Genomic DNA, 24,595 nt, shown 5'->3' on the forward strand with positions numbered 1-24,595 from the left:
AACGACAAGCTTTAAGCTAAACATTTATGGTCATACAAAGTATTTACTTTGACTTTGCTTTGATGAAACATTTGTTTCAAATATAAGTTTATAAAAAAGTATACCAGGTACATGGTATAGTTTTAGCACCAGTTGGGAGCCTATAGTTGCTGTCTACCCCCGTGGGACAAGGCATGGGTTAATGTATTTATGTATTACGATCGTGTGACATAATTTTATAACACCATTCATTTCATAATTGTAGATTAGACAAAATCTGTAATTGTGAAATTGATATTATACAATTATGCACAATATTAGCAGACTAAGGCAGGCGACATCGCGGGTGGGAGCTAGTGTTTGTATTCATTGCACGTAGTCTGCATCAGCGTCGTGATGAGCTTGGTGACCTGCCAACTTGCACAGATCTGTGTCACACAGGTATACGTGTACATAGTATGCCATGCATTATTACTTGAGCACCTACTGCGGGAGGAACACTTATACTTACGAGACCTACCCCAATGTTCTTTTGGTTGATATTGTTCGTCGGATCATTCAGCAACAGCCGTAGCTGAGCTGAATGTAAACTGACACATGCGTACTGCCATCTGAACAGGTCCGCTCATACTGTTGTGGTTCTTTTCTCTAAATAACGTTTTTTTAAGAAAGAAAGAAAAAAAGAAAGACCACAATCGAATCAACTTGCACGAATGGTATTAAAAAAAATATGATAAATTAAATTATTTTAATTAGTCGACTGGTAATTGTAATTTTCGAAAGCATTTTGAGATTAATTCCCACTTTGAATAAAATATTGTTATGATTAAATTAAATTGTTAAGTATTCTATCACATAGTCTTAAATTGTGTCAAGGGTCGAAAGTTTTAACAGCAAGACATACGTTTGTGACTAGCAGTGTCCACTATTCCATAGTATAGAGGTGCCAGTCAATTCACGATAGAGCGGGGTGAGCATTAGGTTCTAGTTAGTATGCATTACATGCACCACTTCACATACATACACCATTGTATGATTCATGTAGTACTGCTACAATATATCCTACGCTTGGTCTCTTAATGAAATAATTGTTTCTTCGTTCTTAATTTCTCTTTGATAATAATTTCGAGTCAAATATTTAGACAAGTTGTACAGGCGCCGGGCGGGGGCGGGAGCTTAGTCCACGGGATTAACTGTTGTTCGTTACTGAAAGAGGATTGTGAACGTTTCGTCATTACTATATTTATGTACTAGCAGTAATTATAATTAAACAAACATAACGTCACATTATTTATTCTCTGTAGGAGGGGAACAGCTATATAAACTGTACCTGCTTTTTTTAAACACGTTGCCCCAGATTAGGATTTTCTCCTGTGTCGTGGGTGCGTTTACAAACATACAAGCTCACATACACATGACACCCAGACTCGGAACAACCATTTGTGGATCACACAAAGAGTTGCCCCGTGCGGGAATCGAACCCGCTACACGTTGCACGGCAGCCACTTGCCCTGTACCAACTTACTTTGAGCCTTTAATATGTAACTCACCCGCGACACGTTGCACAGGAACTGTTTGTCCAGCCGCTTCCATTTAATGTCGTAGAAGACGTCTGCTACTGTGGACATCATGCCTTGGATAACGTCATCGCGCGGGAATCGAATCCACTACACTCTGCTCGACAGCCGGTTGCCCAGCCACTGCGCCAACTGTGCAGTGGAATTGTAGAAGACATATTGTGTAGAAAACGTTTACTTTTGTTCGAGGAAACTGCAGTTATGATGGTTACTGCGTCACTCGTAACTTCTAAGGAATATTAGGTATATCAAGGTCAATAGGCAGTTAATTTAATTTTAGTTTTCCGCCCGGTAACGGCAGTATCAATGTTTATTACATAATTGGTTTGTAAACAATAGATATTGTTTCATATTTATACTCGTAGAAATAAATAACTTTGCATGGTGACTCATATAGTTACTCGCTGACATCCTCGTTGGTTTCATTTCTATAAGCTGTTCGATTTCTGGGTTAGGCAAAGAAATAATGAGGTTTTTTGAAATGCGAATGTTTTATGTCATAAAACTTAATAACAATGTAAGAACCATTAATATAAGAATTATAACAAATTAGCAAACCCGGCGAACTCCGTTTCGCCATCAATGATTTTCCGTGTTTTCCTGCATTTCTATTGAATTTTCTTTGCTATAAACCTCACGGAGCCTGAGACCTTTCCAACTAATGTAAAAACGTAGAAATCGGTTCGTGTTCTGGAGTTATAGCGTCAGGAAGGGAAACCCGACTTATTTTTTATATTGTAGAAGATTGATATTTGTTTTTTGAACTTTGAATTAATGAATATTGATGAAGCTAAATAGGTATGTAAGAATCGTACTGATTGGCGCTCCATAGTTTCTGGCTACCCCCATGGGAGATAGGTGTGACATATATGGGACATATATAACCATGTATGTATTGTGTACTAAAGCATGTGACGCATCCATCGTTTTGCACATCCACGTGTCTGAATAAGACTAATAAGGAATTGTTGATAGTGTAACTATTTCAGGCCAATGACCAATTATTAAATTAGTAGCTCCGGCCACGGAGGTCGAGTTTCCTGTAAAATATTCCCAGGGAAGGAAAAGTATTGGATTTGTGTACACGTACGCATTATTTGATTCTACGTAACGACACACGCACTACACCGATATGCAACGCACGTGTATAGTTACCTGTAACTCGACAAACTCTACATATGTCATAGTTACGTTACTTTATTGTTCAAAGAGGATAATGATTATTCACATATTGTTGGAAATTAATTATCTAATACTGGAAGCGGAAAGTACGCTTTGGGATATAGGTTATACTGGCTTTTGCCCGCGACTTTGTCCGTCTTAGAATGCTTTTTACAGATTTTGGGTATTAATTTTTTTTCTAAAATTAAAGTAGCCTAAGTTACTCTTTAGTACATCAGCTACCTGTCAATAAAAGTCTCGTCAAAATCAGTCCAGCGATTTCAGAGATTAGCCAGAACAAACAAACGGGTAGAAAGTATAAAAACATTATTTTGGTATATCGTACTTATTCATGCATGTAGTAATAAGCGGTTCTTTCAATACTACAAACAGACACACATTTAATTTATCAGAGAAAATTAGATGATCTTCTGCAACACTCGATCTCTCACATCGACTACTTCTGCTGCGGATTTTCTTCTTGTCTCTGTATGATGGATGACGGATTCAAGAGAATGGACTCCTCACGGCGCTTTTGATATTTTTGTTTTACTATCAAATGCTTTATCCATTGTATTCGTGTGTTTACACATGATATAACATATACATCGCACTGGGTTTACCCCATACCCGACAGTCGCAATTACAACCACTCGACCAACGAGACAGTCGCAGCCATCCCACTGGGTTTAGCAAAGAATACAAAGTTCCTACAACATCAACATCAAGTTAGGTACATAATATTTGTAATCGAACCTAGACACTATTGCACGCAGCCACTGCGCCAATCGAGGAGTCAAATGAATTGTAAGTAGGTATTATTTATTTAGTTAATTACTCAGGCAGCTTTACTTTATGAAATAATTGTCGGTACACATGAAGCGTGAAGGCTCCGGTAATATTTCAGCGGCGGCTTACACAGAGTGCTGCGATTACTCGCTCCGGCAGCCGAACTTATTAAACATTAATTATCGCGAGATTTTCCCCGCGACTTGCCAGCTTTTCAATTAAAAATAAAACTCTGCCTTAATTTTTTCGTAATAAATTCTACCCCGGGCCAGGCCAGAGCTCATTTACTGACACTAAATTACGCTCTCCTACTAAATATTCACTTCGGTTGCTGTTTGAAATCATCTTCGTGGCGTCTGCCATTGGAGAGGCTTCTCCTACACAGTAATTTTCGTCAATCTACTGCACATGATACATATCTACTCAACGGTCTTTAGATTACACATGTGTAGAACAAAATGTTTGGTAGAAAATGTCCCGCGTCGTTGTGAGCCGCGCTCCGCAGCGATGCAGAGTTGCGGCGGCGTCCATCAATCATTCACGTGGTTTGTTGAACGCGCAGCCGGCGCGGTACCGCTGCGGGGACGGTGCGGGGACGCTGCGGTCGCCGGACGACTGCGCGGCTTTAATAAATGCTGTCAGCCACATCGCCGGCCTTTAAACAAAAACAACTAGAACCGACCTTTGAATTATATGTGAGTGACATGTTGAATATTTTGGACACACGTACCACAACAGCAGCACATGTCTTTAGTTGTAGTTGTACCTAGGTATGGTGTTGGAATAATACAGGTAGGAACTCGATTGGTTACTTGTTTACTTTTTAAAATGTTATTGTATTAATTAGGGACAACTAACAGTTCCATATTAAAATTTTAAATGAACATAATAATATGTAACTAACTCCCACCATTGTACACAATTTTGGTATAAATTTCAGCAATATTGATTGTGTTATTAGTGTTTCCTTAACTAAATTACAAAACAATACCCAAATACAACACAACGTTTAACAGGTAATGGGCAATTATATTCACTCTCAGTATAAATATTACACATCTGCTTTGAGGTAAATAGTCCTAGCAAACTGTAACTGAAGTACAGTCGCGTGTGGCGTTGGCAGACAATTCGCCGCTCATTCAATTACTTTTTACAAAAATTTGGGTTCACTCATATATAAAAGTAATACTATAACAATGGAAGCCATCGCTGTTACAATCCTGACGGTGCTGAGCCTCGCGGCGGCCAGGAACATCCCCATCCACCAGCACGAAGCTGTACCGCAGCTACTGGTGTCTACTGACCAGCCACTCAGCCACATGGACACTCCGCTCACCGGGACATTGCCTGCACGGGAACTACTGGAGGAGGACTCTTCACTCGGAGGAGCGCTCGCTCCTCTGTTGCCCTCAATCGACGACAAAGAAGTGGGAGAACAACCAGACAATGTGGGGGAACTGGGCGACGCCGCGGGTGCTGGCGACGAGGACGGACACACTGCTGCCACAGCCGCCGAGGAAGCGGGTGACGGTGGAGCTAAACTAAACTCTAATGTGTTGGAACATAGAGTCTTTATTGGAGGCGACGCCTGTCCTCCGGGGAAAGTGAGAGTGGGCATTGAGTGTTACGTCATACAAACCACCACAAACAAACCGGGTGAATGAGTCGCCGCATAGTTTGTCGGACATTAATTTATTTGTTGATATAAGTAGGTATTGTGAGGAGCAGCTGATTTTTGTTACACTCAATATAATGTTATACTTCATACATGTACGGAGAGTTCCTAGTGGCAGGTAGTTCTGTAGAATGCGTACGAGTTGCAGGTACAATTACTAAGGTACTGGAACATCTGTCACGTTGTTATTTGTTACCAAACCACCAAGTTGTACTAACAGCGAAAAGGTTTTTTATGTGTTTGTTGCATTTGTTTAAGAGGATTTATTTTGAAACAATACAAGAAATAAACATTTACATACAAACATAAGTTTATTGATTTTTATTACATCCCCCATCACCTTGTCTTAATTTGCCAGTGTTTGGTAGATGGCAGACGGTTTGGAGATTACCTCAGCGGTACAACACCAAAATAAAATAATTATAATGATACACGATATGCCCTACTCTGTGTGGGAGAGCCGTGCTTCAGCACGAATGGGCCGACTCGGCCGGAGTAATACGATGGCCTCACAGGAAAGTGGCGTGAAACAACGGTTGCATTGTGTTTCGTTATTGAGTGAGTTTACCGGAGGCCGAATTACTGCCTTTCTCAATCTTCCCAACAACCCTTAAATTCCTAACCCTCAAACGGCCGGAAACGCACTTGTAACGCCTCTGGTTTTTCGGGTGTCCATGGGCGGCGGCGATTGCTTACCATCAGGTGATCCGTCTGCTCGTTTACTGTCTTATAACATAAATCTCTACTCAAGAATCGCAATGGCCCCGTACTTCGCAGTAGAATTAATGACCAGTACACGTGACTGACAGTTTACACACGGAATGGTATTGTTCACTCATCTCCGAATATAGAACATACATAACATATGCATTCCTTTTAGGAACCATTTGGGAGGTATGAGCGGGCGCCGCGCGTGAGGGAAACTATTTAACAGGTAATTTGTGAGGAAACCACAACACTAATGTTATTTGTTGCTAAATAATTTGTCTATATACTTGTTTATTCACATGCGCTAATATTCAATACTTATGTTCATCGGGAATTGTGTTTATATATTATTTTGTGGTTATATATATGTCGCAGCGATATGATAAAAACAGGGATTTTGCCATTTGCATTTGATCTGAACCAATTTAGGGATTTGTCTCAAATAAGAACTACGATTTTTCATTTTAAACAGATCTGGTGATTTGACAAATCACCTAAATTGATTCTGAAATGATAATTAGTGGAAATGATAAAATCGTGTTGTTATTTAGACATCCTCCGTGGTTTGATCAAATCCCTTAAAGATTTGGCAAAATCCCTGTTTTATCATATCGCTGCGACATATTATACCTACTATAAAACCAGTTGTAGAAGTCGGCTAGTGACCTTATCTTTATGTTGGGCAGTATTTATTTGTTTATTTATTTTGCGATTGTTCACCTCACATAAAGAGCAAACAACCTACCATGAAGGTAGTAGCGTTTAGTCCACTCTGTTTACCTACCGGAGAATGTTTCGTGTGCATTCATAGCTCTGTGTTTTGGAACTTTCACATGTGTGTGTGTGTATCCTTAAACATGTCGTGGTGGCCGGAGTTTTAACAAGGCCTGCTTCTCTTGCATGAGGGCGCTGGTTTGAAACCTAACAACGGCAAATACCAATGTGACTTTTTAAGTTATATGTACTTTCTAAGATGAAGTATTTAGAAACCACTAACAAACGGAAAGGAAAACATCGTGAGGAAACCTGGGCTTATAATGTCTAATTATAGTTTGTAACTGATTCCACATTTGGATGGTATCGATCTGTATTGTTTTACTTTAAATACAGCTCAATTATTGATGTTGCTAATTAACCAGCGAGATTTTCCTAACGTTTACCTGTTCATTGTGTTCAAATAAATTATCTGAAATAATACATTATTATTATATTGAAGTAATAATTATGTATTACACAGATAGACGTTTTAAATTATATCAGTATCTAATTAGTACGTTATCGTTTATCAAAGAAATTCCATCGCGCGTCAAATTATGTTAATTTATGTTTAATTAGAATCGTATTACAACTAATTAAGTGATATAAAAATATATGATGTCAGCTACTTTACGGAGATATACAGTAATGAGATGACTTAATTACTATTAGGTTAACCTTTAAGAACGAACCTCCAACTTTTTGGGATGAAAAAACCTTTAAGAAGAGACCCTAAAAGAGTTCTCCATTAAAGGCAGCCAACGTACTTATTACTCGTCTGGTGTGACGGGTGTCCGCAGTTTTTGGTGATCGCTTACCAGATGATCCGTCTGTCCGTCTGTCCTCGCTGCCACCTGTACTGTACTCGATAGTATTAAAGTCCAATCCTACAAGTTACTGCAGACACGTGTCTCACGTAATGAATGCTGTAATGACGTCATTTAATGCCCATTTTTTTACTATCATGGTTGGCGATTGACAATTACTTCACGTGTCGCTAGTTCGATTCCAGCGTGGTTTTTATTTATTAATCGTAACTTTAGAAATCTAAGAAAGGAAACGATTATGGGAACTTGTGATTTACATAATCACATGACATAATAACATCAATATTCTGGTTGTCACCGGTTATGTTATAAAATGCCGGAGACTAGTTATGTAATGTTACACCTGCTATTCACCAGTTACGTTATAAGTAAGTTTTTATAAACCAAAAATTTTAATAAAAGTTATTTCCACACAGGAATCGAACTCGAAATTCCTTTCCTTAGCAGTCGTACTTGCCAGCTTGCGACCATTCCACTAAAGGTCGTATCACATTAAACGGGCGCCCGTCCAACCCAGCAATTATTTTGTCATTTAAATTAAAACTCTAAATCGTATGTCGTATGATATAATTATTTCGTAATGTCACTACAAAAAGCCGACGGCGAGTGGCCAGCGCGCGGTCCTCTTGAGTTGTAAGCGAGGCGTCCGCGCGCGGGCCGCATGCTTCCGTGCTTTATAATATGGAAAACACATCAAATTATTCGTCAGTTAGCCTATGAAACCAAATAAATGCTGGGTAAATGTCTACATAAATACTTTGAATAGGTGACCACTAATGCCTTGGGTTTTTCTTCTAACTATTATTACTCAAACCATGGGATTGACTCGCGGCCGCGGTTGGTAACTATTGTAGGGTTTTTTGCGGTAATTAAGAAGCACACCGGGTACGTTTGTTTCCACAATATTTTATTACTTGAACCTCACAATTTGTACGTAATATTAAAGCTTGAACTTTGTACATTTATACGTTCCACGTTAACAAGGCAATAAAAGCTAATAGTCGCATTCAATATTCGATCTTAATCCAAAATCAGTAGATCTGTTTTTGACTGAATACAACTAGTATCAAACATCGATCGTAATCTATGGATCGGTTATTAATTTATAAATATTAAAAGTTACAGAAAATTGGGCGTGACTCGATTTCCAAACACCCAAACACCTGCCTCGATCCCAGGCTTTCAGGCTGCATGCATAATTACTGGTAACTTTTTACCGGTTCCTCATCAAATACTTATATGAGTAAGCCGAAAAACATAATAATTAATTTAGTATACACGAAAGTTGTATTATAAACAAGGATTTTCTTAGAAATGTTTTACAATTACAATATGTTACGTTTCCATGTTTTACTTGAAAGAAGTACTTATTTTTTATAACAAAACCAAAACCTAAAGTCAAGATTTTTTTCTCTCCCTTGACCCTGACTGTTAAAAATACAACAATAATGGTTTTTTTGTCGACTTTTAAAGCCACGTTTTCATTATTAGAGTTTACTTAACCAACAGCAAACTAGCCATACATGGACTAATAGATTCATCAGTAAAAAAAAATATATTATGTACATAATTACACATACCTACCTACCTACTTAAGTATTTCCGACCATGATGTTGACAATCAGTATCATCACACTCACATCACAGACAGAAGCACATCAAGTTATCCCACACAGTCAAACTTTAATAAACTTTATCTACATAACAATAAGGTTGAACATGTATCACAGATTTTGGTCATTAATGTGTAGCTTGTGCTGGTGTGTTTACATTACATAGGTATATTATATGGAACTGGCCTTGAACACTACGTTGAGATATTTCCACCAAACTCCATTGTTTGTACGTGTGAGCGTTGACAAGTAGCTCACAGCTTCTATGTACAGTCGTATCATAGCTATTTAAGTGCAGAAATTGGATTGGGGAGAATCAATATTATTGTGTTTTTTAATGGATTGATATACAATTTTGCACTATTCATGCCTGAACCTGATTTTTTTACATACCTACATATCGATACCTTCCGGCCAAAAGATGGTCAGGCGACAATTTTTGCGATATTGTGTTATACACATCATTCGATTGGGTACAATTAGCTGATTCCGCATAATTTCTTTCGACCGGAAGGCATCGATATATTTTTTGGTTGTAATTATACGAATTTCACACACATGTAGGTACCACGTAAATAATACAAGCTACCGATGTGTGAGTTATATACCAATTCTCTGTGCTCTATGAGTTCAAAGATTATCATTATTACAATTTATCTTATTTATTACTAACTACTAAGAACTTATCTATCTCTTTGGCTAGAGCACGCCGGCTGACACGTGGTTGGAGTTCGAAACATTTTTTTTTCTAACTGAAAATTGATTAAACCTCTCAACATCACCTTTGCTTACTTCTTCGACAAATACATCAATATTACTTATTACTGACTTTCATTTTGTGAACAAAAAACATCATGACCTCAAATTGTAATAAATGTGTTGTCGCCACAGCGTGACCTCAGATAACTCGCCTCGTGTGTTTATGTACTACTTTTTGTTAAACAACAAATATCTCGCTTGTTGGGCTTACAGTAGACATTACAATGTTACGAACTTGTCAATCATAACTTAACAGTAGTAGTACCCTACAAGAGTTCACCTTCCACCACAATGTTCCATGTCCCACTACCAATAGACGCACGCAGTCAACACCCGAAGCTAACAGTGTCACCGACAGTAATGTTACAACCTCTGTACGAAAGTCCGCGGGGACGTTGACCTCGCTCGCCAATCCGATCACTTTCATAATACTGCGAGCTACGTGCCGCCCCACACTACCGAGTATACAGGACATCACCGACTGCACTGGCTCCACTGAGCCCTCTACGAGCTGCACCAGTAGTTAATGTTCCCTGGCCGCCGCGCCTGCTGTCAGTCCGGCGTGATGCACATGGTGCCCACCTTCACCTTGCCCACGGGACAGGCCACTCCATCGAACGCGGCCCTGTCGTCCAGCCCCACGGTCACGGTCTCCACCTTCGGATCCTCGCCGTTGCTCCAGATCCACCTGTCGTCGTCCACATCGTTCGTGGTGGACACGTCACTGCGCTGTGTGTTGTTACTCCTCTCCTCGTCAGTAACGTTATGCTGAGCAGCTCCACTTCTGCTAGCTACTTCGTCATTTGTTTTTGTCGAGTTGTTCTGATTATCGAGGCTCGGCTTAGAAGGTACATCATTGAAGTGCAACGAATTACTATAATTACTGTTGGAATTAATGCTCCTCGTAGTAATATTAGCATTGTCTTGAAGCGGCCTGTTGTGTTCATTATTCCAAGTAATTTGTTGTTCATTAATTACGGTGCGGTTTGCGTCACCTGATTGTATGCTAAGTTGCGGGTCATTTATGACTACTTGTGTTCTATTTATATCACCCATTCCGTCCGTTTGGTTGGTGTCTGCACCTGTATCCTCTTGCTCTGCTGGCTCTCGTTCAGTACTTGGGACCATGGTGGCATCGTCTCTGTTCACAGGCTTGAACCTGTGCACGATGCTCGCAGGTTCAGTGACTACTGCACTCCACGGGACCTCCCTGTTGCTCCACTCGTGAGGATTCCAATAGTTGTATTGTGTATCCATTCGTCCTCCGCCGGGTCGCTGGTTGTGCTCCACCCTGACATCGTTGTGTCGCCTCGGGTTGTCGTACGCTTGCATCAATCTCCTTGCGTCGCCTGCTCCGTACGTGAAGATGTCACTGAACAGAGTGGTGATGGGGCGGTAGTTGTCGTAGGCGTCGTATCTGTGTGTCGTGAAAGCGGAGCTCGTGGCGACGAGAGTGAGCACTACCACTTGTATCATTGTCACTGGTTTCACTCGACTCGATGTCCGTAACTGTGTGATTGGTGTGTAGACGTGCGGCCGCGCCGCGTCCCCGCGCAGTACTGTAAGACGCTGGTGACGTAGTGCTGCGTGTGGGGGACACACTGCAGGTCCGGGGAACCAGTGGTAGGGGCGGAGGATGTCGGCTCGTGTATTCATTCATGTACAACAATACGATTGTGACTCATGTATTGAAATTTTAGTTTAGTTCGATTTAGTTTTTGAATGAATCACATTTCCGAGTTTACTATGAAGGAAATATACATACACATAAATGGTAAATGATATCTAAACGACGGTTCGTTTAGATATCATTTACCTTATTCTCGGGTCGCTGTTTTTTATTATTCAAGTAAGAGATAAGTAGGTCCAGAGAGTTGCCCCGCATTCCCTAATGGGATAGCTTCCTGATCAGTGTTTCATGAGGGACACAATCGAACGCCTTGGATAAGTCACAAAAAATACCCAATGCGTCGCCTAAGTCCTCCCACACGTACATTCAATTAACGAGTTAGTTCATAACAAATTAATTGTTATACGAAAATACTTGTCTCTAATATGATAGAGACTACGATACTATTATAAGAGTATATGATGTGAACTAAGTCTACACGCCATTTTATTACTCTTATGGACAATAGTCGGTATTACAAAAGTCAATACCAGCCGCTAAGCATCATTGAATGCACAAAACACAATAGTATCGACAGCAGCACGTGGCGAGGCCGGCCCTACACTACTACACTACAGCCCACTGGCTGATGTCTCGGGCCAAGTAAACACGATCCCACACAACGCTCGTATGACCCGCCGGCATTGACCGAGTCGTGTTGTTATAATTAATTATAATTCACTAATCGAGTACTCCGCACACGGAAAATTACGTGACCTTATTGATTGTGTTAATAGGAACTATTATTACGAACTTGTGTATAGTTCGAGATGTGTTCCTCGTGGCTTATTATGGCCACTGCCTACCCACACCGGCTATTGGGTAGAAGCCCGTATAAAGAACGCCTAGCCATTGTTTGGTTAGTTTTTCCTAGAGTCTGGAGATGTGTCTGGCAATGGAAATAGTTCATCTATCTCACACGCAGAACAGTGGAATTCTCTGTTTTGTCATCTCATATGTGACTCTTAACATACCTGGTTAGAAGTAAGTTTTACGCTTCCAAATTCGCGCGTCAGCCTATATCTAATACCGCTGTGACAATTTCATCGCAAGCTACGATATGACATTCAATCAGTCAATTGATATTCAAAAATATGGCGTTATGTTTGAAGGCAGTAGAAGTTTAATTTTATTCACTTATCAAAGTTACACTTTCAAACGTATTTTTTTTGTAATTGATCGTCCCTGTCACGCCTGGGATTAGGCAGAGGGCGGAGAGGTGGAAAATAATAAAATACAGATACATTGTGTCATAATGATTATTTATTCACCAGAATTACAAACCAGTATTGTATTCCATTACAGAAACACAGATATTTCAAATAAGAAAGCAAACTGAAAATGTTGCGATTACAGTAGTGTACATACTTGTACTACTGCTACAGACTGGTACAATGTGGGAAATTGGACAATTACACACGGAGCACTACGTAGTTACACAATAGATAACAACGTGTCGCTTATCAAGCAACAACAACAACAACAACAACGGCTAACTGCGCGAGAAGATGAACAACTAACGAACTAACTACAAACACCAACAGTTCTTTGGAAGGCTGCATGATGCATGTCGGCACTACTTTCATAAAATAAATAAATAAATACTTAACGAGCACTTTTAGCTCCTTTTTTTATGAATTTTATAACACTCAGTGCCCACTCTCACTGTTCCAGGAAGACATATAGACGCTCCGAGAGCGTCTCTATCTTGTAGTACCGTAGCGTTCTGTTCTGTTTCACCTTCCCCCGCTTCCTCGGCGGCTGTGGCAGCAGTGTGTCCGTCCTCGTCGCCAGCACCCGCGGCGTCGCCCAGTTCCCCCACATTGTCTGGTTGTTCTCCCACTTCTTTGTCGTCGATTGAGGGCAACAGAGGAGCGAGCGCTCCTCCGAGTGAAGCGTCCTCCTCTAGTAGTTCCCGTGCAGGCAATGTCCCGGTGAGCGGAGTGTCCATGTGGCTGAGTGGCTGGTCAGTAGACACCAGTAGCTGCGGTACAGCTTCGTGCTGGTGGATGGGGAGGTTCCTGGCCGCCGCGAGGCTCAGCATCGTCAGGATTATTACAGCGATCGCTTCCATTGTTATTGGACTGGGTATGAGCGAACTCAATTTATAGTCTCAATAACTATAATGAAAGGATACGACTGCACTCCACTCCCTGCCGACTGGGACTGTTTACCTCAAAGCGAATGTGTGCCGTATTTATACAGCGTGCTCCTGACTCTAGGTACACATATTGGTGCAACACATCCCGTTTGCGTAACTGACGTAATGTGAGCGACTAACTGTTATCAAAGCCACAATTCTCACATTTACCTTTTGTACCTTTGCAGCCATTCGCCATACCGGGGTTTGAAATGTACCGCGGAGCGCGTACTGTAGCTTTCTCAGCCGTTTGATTTCTGAGGGCAGCGTGTTCTGTCTTGCGGGTAGTACGGTGGGTCGGAGTACGAATTTGTAACTCTGGTCAATGAGTAGCAGTCTGTCCATCATCACATTTTGGGAGTGTAATCTCGGTCAATATTTATTTATAAAATCTTACTTCAAATTTGCCATTACCGAGTTTTCTCAATGTGATAGTTAGGCTTTAATACGAAATCGAAAACGATATTGTAATAGTTGCATTAGGTGAATCTATATTACACTGTAGCTGTACAACCACTTATTTAGCACTTTAGGCCTTTTTTTTTGGAGAAACTTTTTTATGAATTTTATAACATTCACCATCAAATCTCACTGTTCCGGGAAAACATGCATTCCCTGAAATGAATTCTCTATCTTGTAGTACCGTAGCGTTTAGTTTAGCTCCACCGTCCCCCGCTTCCTCGGCGGCTGTGGCAGCAGTGTGTCCGTCCCCGTCGCCAGCACCCGCGGCGTCGCCCAGTTCCCCCACATTGTCTGGTTGTTCTCCCACTTCTTTGTCGTCGATTGAGGGCAACAGAGGGGCGAGCGCTCCTCCGAGTGAAGAGTCCTCCTCTAGTAGTTCCCGTGCAGGCAATGTCCCGGTGAGCGGAGTGTCCATGTGGCTGAGTGGCTGGTCAGTAGCCAGCAGTAGCTGCGGTACAGCTTCGTGCTGGTGGATGGGGATGTTCCTGGCTGTCGCGAGGCTCAGCACTGTCAGGATTGTTACAGTGATGGCTTCCATTGTTATAGAGCTGGGTACGAGTAAACTCAATTGTAAAACAGAAGGCTACGACAGTGCAGCGTTCCTCTCTCGGCCGACTTATGTATATCTGACCTGAAAGTGAATCCGTATTTATAACAAAATGTTGCTGTGTAGGCATCTATAGATTTTTGACGTAATAATGTTGAAAGTGACGCAATAGTTTAATTCTTAACGTTTTTCCTGCAGAACTATACCACCAAGTGTGCAGTGCAGTCAGTGTTTAGGAGTCTAAGAGTGGCCATGTCTACTGCGTACAAGACCGGCCGTACACAGTATCGACACCGGGCTCATAATATTTCGCTCCAATTTCAGAATGTAAGGGTCCACAAAAATCTGTGAATTTATTTCTCTTCCGATTTAAAATATCTGACTGTTCCCGAAAATCGCTACAACTTTTTTGGCTTGTATATTTTTTGCCTTTTTGATTTCATGTTCTTCATGCAACATCGTTGATTACAACTATTATTACATAAAATAAACATTGAATTCCTTAATAAAAAAAAGTTTTTTACCATCGTTTCTTTTACATCCTGTAGATATATAAACAAGGAAACTCGGAGATGAAATAAAATTCGATCCAGCAGTTTCGGAGGTTAGCGCGTTTAAATAAATAAATGAATAATTATTATGTTGTTTGCTGTGAGTCTGCCTGTTGGTAAAGCTACGTTCTCATTTTAATATGAAGAAGAAGGAAATGAATTGTTTACAAACAGACCAACAGTGTTTATTTTATATTATTACTCAAACATTATTACATTCATTGTTATGTACTCAAGTAGATAATTATTAGACAATGTTTTCTTACTGCCGCACTCAGAAACGTAAGTAATCATTAAACGACTCTGAGTACGGCGGTTAGTATATATATTTGTATATCAGTACTGACTGAGGTAAGCAATGTTAATACTTATTTACTTGAGTTTAGTGGTATATCTCCAATAATTGGAACTCTGTGAGCCGTACATTTTATTCAATGACACGAAATCATGTTCTTGTTGCACATTGTATTGTTACGTACTTGTATTAGCCCTTTTACTGGTAGATGCATTTTTTATGTCAAAGAAATAAAATGAGAAATATATAAAATGACGTATGAGAAAAAATATAAAAAAGTTGGTGGCATGAATATTGCCTGCACCAGTAAAAGGGTTAGCGTATAGACTTGCTTGTACATTCGAACTTTGCTTTGAGATATTGACTGATTTATCTAATTTTGCTCGACGCACGGTTGGCGCGGTGGTCGGGCAACTGGCTGCCGTGAGACGGGTAGCGGTAGCAACTGTTTGTATGAGGTTACCGGAGGCCTAAATACCCCTTCCCAATCCCCGATTCCCCAACAACCTTTAAATTCCTAACTCCCAAAAAGCCGGCAACGCACTTGTAACGCCTCTAGTGTTTCAATTGTCCATGGGCGGCGGCGATTGCTTACCATCAGGTGATCCGTCGGCTCGTTTACCGGCTTATACCATAAAAAAGATATACATTCCAGGGTTGTTTGACGCCAGTTTTCTGACCGTATTACTCCGGCGGAGTCCGCCCATTCGTGCCGAAGCCTGGCCCTCTCATACCTAAACATGAAATTATCTAAACATGATGCGCTTACATTAAATAACATTTCAGGTGCATATAATACTATGTACTGCATACTATGTAATTTTAGTTGGAAAATTGCATCATTATGGTTAAATAAATTATGATATAATGGTTGACGCATTAGCATTTTTCCCTTGGAACATTCCACCATTATCTGAATGCGTTTATAGGGATGATATAATGAGTACGTGATGTTTGGGCCGCTGAACCTGAAGGTATGTACACACGCACTACGCATGTACATGTGCCTATATTGGTTCCAGGTATTTATGTGACTATTGTCCTATTTTAGACTAATGTGATCACAACTGCAATTTACCTAATATAGATACCTATTTTAATATAACTATTTTAACAAACAAATAATTATGTGTTTGTTTGTGTGCCGCTTATTTAAATATGTATGTATATTGTATAGTATACGTACTTTCTTAATTTAAACATTTTATATAACACCCGTTATGCCCGTGACTTCGCCTGCGTTGAGAAGTATTATTATTAGATAATGGAATTAATCAAAATCCTTTCTTAGGGAATGCCTACGTCGTAGAAGCTTTGCGGATGCAAGTCTCAGCACAGTTAAAATGTACAAAATTTCATACCAAGTTTCACCCCTTGGGGGTAGCATTGATCAACATCCTTTCTTAGCGGATGCCTACGTCATAACATGTATGCATGCCAAATTTCAGCCCGATCCGTCCAGTGGTTTGTGCTGTGCGTTGATGGACCACTATGTCAGTCAGTTAGTCAGTCATCTTTGAGTTATATATTTAGATGATTTCATATTATTTAACTGTCCGAGAAGTCACAAGATCCCGGGTTCGATTAACAGGTTGTCTAGAATATTCTGGGTATCAGTACAGAGGTAGAGTGTTGCCCGATATGTTATTTCCCTATTGTAGAGGATAGATAACATGACATACAGACTCACCTACTGACACATATAATTATCCGCAACCTGTATGTTTCTCTATAGGTATATTCATTTGTATTTGAATACTATCTAAATGCTCACAAAATTGTAAACAGCTTAATATTAGGTTATAATTAAAACTTTAATAGTAACCTATTCTATTAAGGTTTTAATTAATAATTTTGTTTACAACTTATGGCACCTACTTCTAAGTCATTAGTGGGTGGGTTCTATAATAATAGTTTTTTTTTAATTTTTAGTTTTTACATGGTCTCTGCCTACCCCCATTCGTTCCACCACCTGTTTAACACCACCTAGACGCCACGTGTAGGGATTTAAATTTATGGGTGCTCTCCTACGGACGAGGGTGACCCAGCCTCAAGAATGATGATGAAATCCATAATGAAAACCCCAACATTGCCTACTTTGTTTGACATTGACATTGAACACGAGACCTTATCATGGCCAGGGCCGCTGCCGACCACATGACGTTATGATTCTCTTGCAACGGTGTAGTTACTGCCATTTTAGGTAATGAGCCTAGAAATAAACAATAAACAACAATGTAATTATCTGGTGGGTTCTCCCACCATTGTAATTTTCCTACAACATATATTGTTACTATATTTATACGACTAGTATTCACAATAGGTACCTTTTATGAGCGGAATGTTAGACTCCTACTGACTAAACAACCCCTTTCCTACTACTGGTTTGATCCAGAACTCTGGTAACCAGTTAGGTAATCCGCAGCACCGTACGAGCTCTACCTGTGGTGGTATGAGAGCTCTTTGAGTATACCTACTCAAATGCTAGGACTCGGCTAAGGTAACAAGCTACATTTACGCACCCTTAGAATGAAAGTGACCGAATCCAAAAACTGCAAGTTGTGGGAAATGAGCCAGAAAGTCTCAGAAAATTATAGTATTGAATACATTTCAGTATCTCTTCCGTATTCCATGACATATATTTTTACTAGATTTATGGAATAGTTCTTTGGTTGTAGAGTATATTTTATAACGCCAGTTTATGATAAAATCGAATGTTATATAAATTTTGAGTTAAGTCACTTTTATTTTAAGGGTGGGATTTAATAATCGGTCTATTCCATATACTTGACTCACCCAGTTTTATCGGCATGGGGGGTAGATAGCCTACATAATAAATATATAATGTGTCGTTGCTGCCTCTCCCCTCATTGTGCAGTGGCTCGCAGACACACCGCGCGGTCACTCGGCTCATATCAAAGCCGACTGCATTCGATCGGGATAAGGCGTAGTCCACACGCTCTACAGTTATCAACCGCGTTATCACTCGCAATATTTTCAACCTTCACTAAGATCTCTATGAACTACTCGTTTGATGGTCGGGGCGGAAGACATTTTGAAGTACCTATATAATTATACTGATATTATTATATGTTGGTGCATGCTGGGAATTTGAAGTGTATCTATGAAAAATAATCCTATTTGTAAACACGGCCGATACAGCGTCATTAGGTACAATTTCAGTATTTCCCCTATTATGATGACATTGACATATTTACCGCAAATGCTAGTGCTTAGCTTAAACTCTAGTCGTAGTTACAAACAGTGACATAGATGGGTAATTTAAAAATATAACCTCTGACGCAGTTCCTGTTTATTCATATTATAATATTTTATTGCGCAATAACTAATTAAAAATAACAATTAAGGAAATTATTTACCGCATAATACGTCTTAAACTGAGACTAGCCACCGAGGGATGGGTCCCAGCGTCTAAGGAAATCTCGGTATCCTAACTGTGTTCCCGAGCGGTTTGCTAAGTGTAGAAATTATGGCTACTATTCTAATGTCGGTATCACGGATGGGTACTGAGCGTTGATGGACAACCTTGGGTGCCAAGAGTACTAGGGTCCTAAAGGGGGTACCAAGAAGGCGTTTGACGGGGTGGTGTGTAGAGAGGAAGAGTCAGATACTCCTTCCCGCCTCGCCTAGCTAGGGAGCCATTTCATGATTTTCCACCAAGAAAAAAATGAACTGTTCACGTTGAAACGGCTGAAGGAATCGAGATGAAATTTTATCATAGGCCAATTTTTATACTGCGGGAATACGGGCGACGCCGCTGATAGAAGTTAGTTCTAGATGAGGCCGGCTGACGTAAATGGTGTTTAAGTTTCTAATAAATTCTAGTATTATTTTCCTGAAAGATTTATAATAATAATAAAATTGAACTATGTTTGTTAAGTTCTAGATTATTAGTCGTTGCTATAGAGTGAGTATTAATTGTTTACATTTCCTTAAACAGTTATTGGCACGTGCTATAGTCAACATTGTGGTCTTCCCTCGCGGGCACGAGGCGGCCTGACGAACGCACTAACTTGTAGGTACTGTACTGTAAGATAATGGCGATGGCGTCACGACACTTCCCCGAGTGTCCTGGACTTCGCCCCAGTGTCAGTAACAGGACAATGGACACTAGAACATATTTCTTACACGATTAGAGCGCTATTCCTATGACGTGTGTCCGACTTCCCCATAGCTGATGATACTGGATTAAGGTCAAGGGTTTCTGGGGTTTCCAGTTTAACTATTGTGTGAACTAGGATTTTCACTCGGTAACTTTGTGCTATTTGGGTTTTTACTTCATCCAGACCACAACATAAGAACCGCGAAGGAATTCGAATGAAAATATTGTATTAAGTTATTTCTTTCAAAGTTACTGGTGGTTTAGAGATTGACTGACCGGTAAAAATAAAACAGAGTTTGAATTGAATCTGAAAGGCATTCATTAGATAACGCATAGTATCGATTTATTTCTTTTTTTCTTTTCTTTCCCTCTAATAATGTTTTCTGATATATTTCGTTGCGGGATCTAAGACAGTCTTTAGAGTCTCTGGGACGCGCCGGTGTTTTCATGGTTGGTGCAACTCCTATATTGCACCGGTTTAGGGAGATAGTGGCGGACTTGTCCCATTAAAAAAATGTGTTTGGTACTAAGTGTGGATTTATCGGAATTACTGGAAAATGCTTATTTGCAGACAAATATTAGAAGATTAAACAATGTCTGCCTTTGTTTAGCAGTGGGCGTCTCTCGGCTGATGATGATGATGATACAATGTCTGCATATATGTAATTAGATTCATTAGATTCAGTTAGACATACCATAAGTTCCGCATGTCAACTGCATCACACTATTAGTAAGAGATAAGAAGGTGTGACTACAGGAAGGTAACGTCTCAATTAAAGTTCATAAAATAATAAAATATACGAGAATATGTATCACGCGCCGTTTTCCTCATCCGCAGAGGTGTGTCACACGGTGAGTGTGGTTTCAAATCTGAGGAATTCTATGGAGTTGTGTGCGCATTCCGGAGTGGAGCAACACACAGACAGACATTCTGGGCTAATGAACTTACAGGGAAACATAATTACGTAGACATTTAGTCATTTACCTTCACACGGCGAGAGTGTGACGTCGTGCTACACGTGGGTATTGTGGCAGGAGTGTTTCTCTGAAATTGGGTAACTGTCATCGCTGGATTGGAGCGGTGCTGATAATTGTGTAATTTGTCCTTAATGATAACCTAATAAAAAGTTATTGGAAATTATGAATTCAGGTTTTTTTTTAAAAAACGTTGCCCCACATTAGGAGTTTCTCTGTGTCGTGGGTGCGGTTACAAACATACAAATTCACATGCACATGACACCCAGACCCGAAACAACAATTTGTGGATCACACAAAGAGTTGCTCCGTGCGGGAATCGAACCCGCTACCCGTTGTGCGGCAGCCAGTTGCCCAGCCACCGCACCAACCGTGCAGTCAAGGTTCCTTGGACTTTCCTTTGAAATTCTTAAATTGTTTAAAAGCAGAACGCGAACTTCAAAATTGTAACGAAAAGAAAAACTTTGGTTTTGCGGCCTGTCATTACGCCTAGCCGCTACATTTTATCGTACAGTTAAATAAATGATGTTAATAACATAGCTTCCACCTGCAACAGTTAGCAGTATACTTTCTGAATCACAAGTCTTACTTGTATAGACCAATTGTATAGACAATTGGTCTACTACTGGGGCATTCCCAAAACACCGCTCTAATTGTAATACCTGGGTTTTCCCATACCATCGTTCCGCATGTATCGCCCAATCACGCAGGTCATGCTACACCTACCTACCAGTTCCCAGTATCATCTAATTCTGCTCTGTCCGCTCCACTTCCTACCATTGTGCACTTAATTGGTATTCGCAACGGTGTAAATTACCGTAACTTATAAAAAAAAACTCCCGGAGACCTAATATTTGTTCCACTGGCGTTCGTCATTACTTTATTATCAGTTTACTATTACTAGGAAAACCTTTGCAGTAGTTATTGCAGTAAAATCGAGAAGATTCCTAATATGGTACATGATCTAATGAACTTGTTGTTTATGGCTAAACTCAGCGACACGCGACGACACGTGCTGTTACATTGTTCTCGTATAATAAAATTGAACCAACGAAACAATGTAAACAATAAATGTGTCAACTGGATTGGAAAAGAGTAACCTATGGAGTTTCTTGCTCGTTATTCTCCATAGGAATATCTATACTTTAGAATGAGCAAATAGACCTACATACAGACTTTTTTATTATTAGCTTTGATGTTCAAAAGTGCCTTCGGTCTATTCGAAATAAATAATTTTGACTTTGACTTTGATTGTGGTCATCTTTAGGCAAATTAATAACCGATTTCAATCCAAAATATGATTGTGTATTAAGATCAAGTTTTGACATTTGAAAATTTAGATCCATCCAAAGATTTCGGGTTAAGCTCGGGTATTAATTTCATCGATAAAGAACTTCACATTTGGCAAAGAGTAGACGTTTTCTGAGCAATGTATAGTGGCCTTTTTTAACCCTAGTCGACAATGATTTATAGATCCTGGAGTAGACTTCTTCTTGATTGTTAAATAAAACTCCCTTCAGTATAATTGGTGCGACGTAGCAGTGAGTAATGAGTTGCAAAATATTTAGTTTTAGTAAATGAATGTTGTTTAGTAAACAAAGCGTCGGGTCAGGGTCGCGGCGCGGTGACGCGGTGTCGCGAGGCTACGGCTGATAGTAACCGCTCCGCAAACTGGTTCTACAAACCGTTCTACATTACAGCTCGTTGCTCTTTCAAGTTAAATGAAACAGGTTGATATGGTGCCTAGTACCTACTGATTAGCACGTGTCTTTACTTGCGTGGAAAATGTCGATAAAGCTATGAAATCTATAGGTACTAATACTAGCCGACCTGGCAAACTTCGTACCGCCTCAAACATTTTAATCACACCTTTTAAACCTTCCCTGGACTTCCACAACTAATTCAAGACCAAAATTTGCCAAATCGGTCCAGCGGTTCTCGAGTTTTAGCGAGACTAACGAACAGCAATTTATTTTTATATATAGAGAAGATATAAAGCTGTAGAATTTGAAACTACTGGTCTGCTTTGAATAATTATTTTTTGTGTTGGATAGTGCAATTATCGAGGAAGGCTATAAACTATAAATATAAATGATATTTAATAATGTCTTGAATATTTTGTAGGTGTTTTTTTTAACGTTGATAAGTCTGCGTTTGGCCATCAACTCGTTTGTGATGTTGCCTAAGCAGTCCCATAAAACATCGCAGTTTTTTATAATTCCTTTAATTCTCTTGTCCAAGTATTAGTTTGTGTTGTGTGTCAATCAAGCCTTACAAGATAAATTGGCGGATCGTTTTAAAGAAAATAAGCTACCACAGATCAAGACAAGAAACATTGTTTACTCAAGAAGTCAAAGTCAAAGTCAAAGCATTTATTTCAATTAATCCTAAATTAGGCACTTTTGAAACGTCAAATTGAATTGTCCGTCAGTCTGTCTGTCAGTGAGCAAGAGTAGGGAATGTCACTAATTTTGCAACTTTTACTATAAAGCATCTGTGCAACTGTTGCTATTGTAGTGTGGTTAAACAATGCGATGGGGCCGCGAACGTGATGGGTGGGCACTGGGCGTGATGTAATTATGCAGGTTACCCCACAATTAATTATCAGTAATTATGTATGATTCACCTAATGTACTAATTCAAGTAAATTAATCAGAGGAAAATGACTGATGACGTTGGTTTGATTTATTTTATTTATTATCGAACATTTCTGAGAACATTCACTACATGTCATCTTTCATCTACGCAAATTCGTATAACAGTAGATTAGCCTAAAATTTTGATTTAAAATTCGAACACCGTGTCCACAGCCAATAGGATTTTTTTTTAAAAGAAACGTTGCCCCTCTCTAGGATTTTCTCCTGTGTCGTGGGTGCGTTTACAAACATACATGTTCACATACACCCAGAAACAACAATGTGTGGATCACACAAAGTATTCCCCCGTGCGGGATTCGAACACGCTACACCTTGCGTGGCAGCCGGTTGCCCAGCCACCGCACCAACCGTGCAGTCATGTCAGAATTGAGCATCCTAATCAGATAAACCCCGGGCTACACTGACTAATGCCAAAAATTGATGAGGACAGGCATTTCCTCGACAAAACCATTAATATGACGATATCGATATCGGTTCTCCTCAAAAGACCATTATGTGGACCTTCCCTAATGTCAGTGAAACGGTCTAATAAAGCCTTTTCCCAAACTTAAATAATTCTCCAAGCTTTTGCAAAGGGTTTTGAACTGTATCTGTAAAGAGTTAAGGTTAAGTTTAGGTTGTGAGGTTTGGTGACAATTTGCATATTGATGGTGAAGCGGTTTGTAGACGCGGCGACACATCAAACTAAAAGGCCAGTATAACCTGACCGTTGACTATGCGGAAATCTCATACAAAGCAAGACCATGATACACTGGTACTGTGTAGCTTGTTGTGTTCCCGCTTGTACGCAATGTACGGTGGTCGACTCCTGTCAGCGAACGTTGGCTGTGACGTCACTGCGGGTTTCTTATACTGGCATTTTGCGGGCTTTGTTAATGTTTTAGGATCTTACATCTTTACGCATTGTATACATAATGTACCTCTACTATAATACTACTTGTTCATACTCATGTACTTAATGACAAATTTTATAGCGCCTCTAGCGGTCACTTACGGAACTAAAATTTGTCATACACTAACACATGGTAGAAGTACTAATCATTGTACTGTGTCTATATTTATATTATAACACATCTCTACTAGGCCAAGAACAACAAATTTTGGATCACACAAATAAATGTTCCATTTTGTCCTGTTTATGTTCTACAAGTTAAATAGTTAGTCAGTAATAGTTTAAATGTCTCCAAATCTCTACTTAACAGTTACGATTGATTGAGTACCCAACAATTGCAACTCGAAGCTGTAAAGTTCATTAGGAGAAGTGCTCGCAGCGCTCCAGTGCAGGAGTTGCAACAGTTTGCCAACACGTCGGCGCGACGTGCTGCCTGCTGC

General features: G+C 40.0%; 3 protein-coding genes across 3 annotated transcripts in view; 1 reads left to right on the forward strand and 2 right to left on the reverse strand.

Annotated features, from left to right (window-relative positions):
- The window catches only part of LOC118277641 (uncharacterized), a 230,047-nt gene that overhangs the window by 15,926 nt on the left and 189,526 nt on the right, over positions 1-24,595 (forward strand). The gene's annotated exons all lie outside the window — the stretch shown is intronic.
- Positions 8,359-11,626, reverse strand: LOC118277643 (uncharacterized). The gene has a single exon (XM_035596535.2). It carries the CDS (start codon positions 11,498-11,500, stop codon positions 10,397-10,399), a length of 1,104 nt encoding a protein of 367 aa, XP_035452428.2. The 5' UTR covers positions 11,501-11,626; the 3' UTR covers positions 8,359-10,396.
- Positions 12,757-14,741, reverse strand: LOC126911135 (uncharacterized). Its single transcript, XM_050696416.1, has 2 exons — positions 14,320-14,741; positions 12,757-13,253 (listed from the first exon to the last, which is right to left on the reverse strand). The coding sequence occupies exons 1-2, from the start codon at positions 14,651-14,653 to the stop codon at positions 13,132-13,134; spliced, it is 456 nt and encodes a 151-aa protein (XP_050552373.1). The 5' UTR covers positions 14,654-14,741; the 3' UTR covers positions 12,757-13,131.

Source organism: Spodoptera frugiperda, chromosome 10 (assembly GCF_023101765.2).
Source record: "Spodoptera frugiperda isolate SF20-4 chromosome 10, AGI-APGP_CSIRO_Sfru_2.0, whole genome shotgun sequence".
In the NCBI taxonomy this organism is placed as follows: Eukaryota; Metazoa; Arthropoda; class Insecta; order Lepidoptera; family Noctuidae; genus Spodoptera; species Spodoptera frugiperda.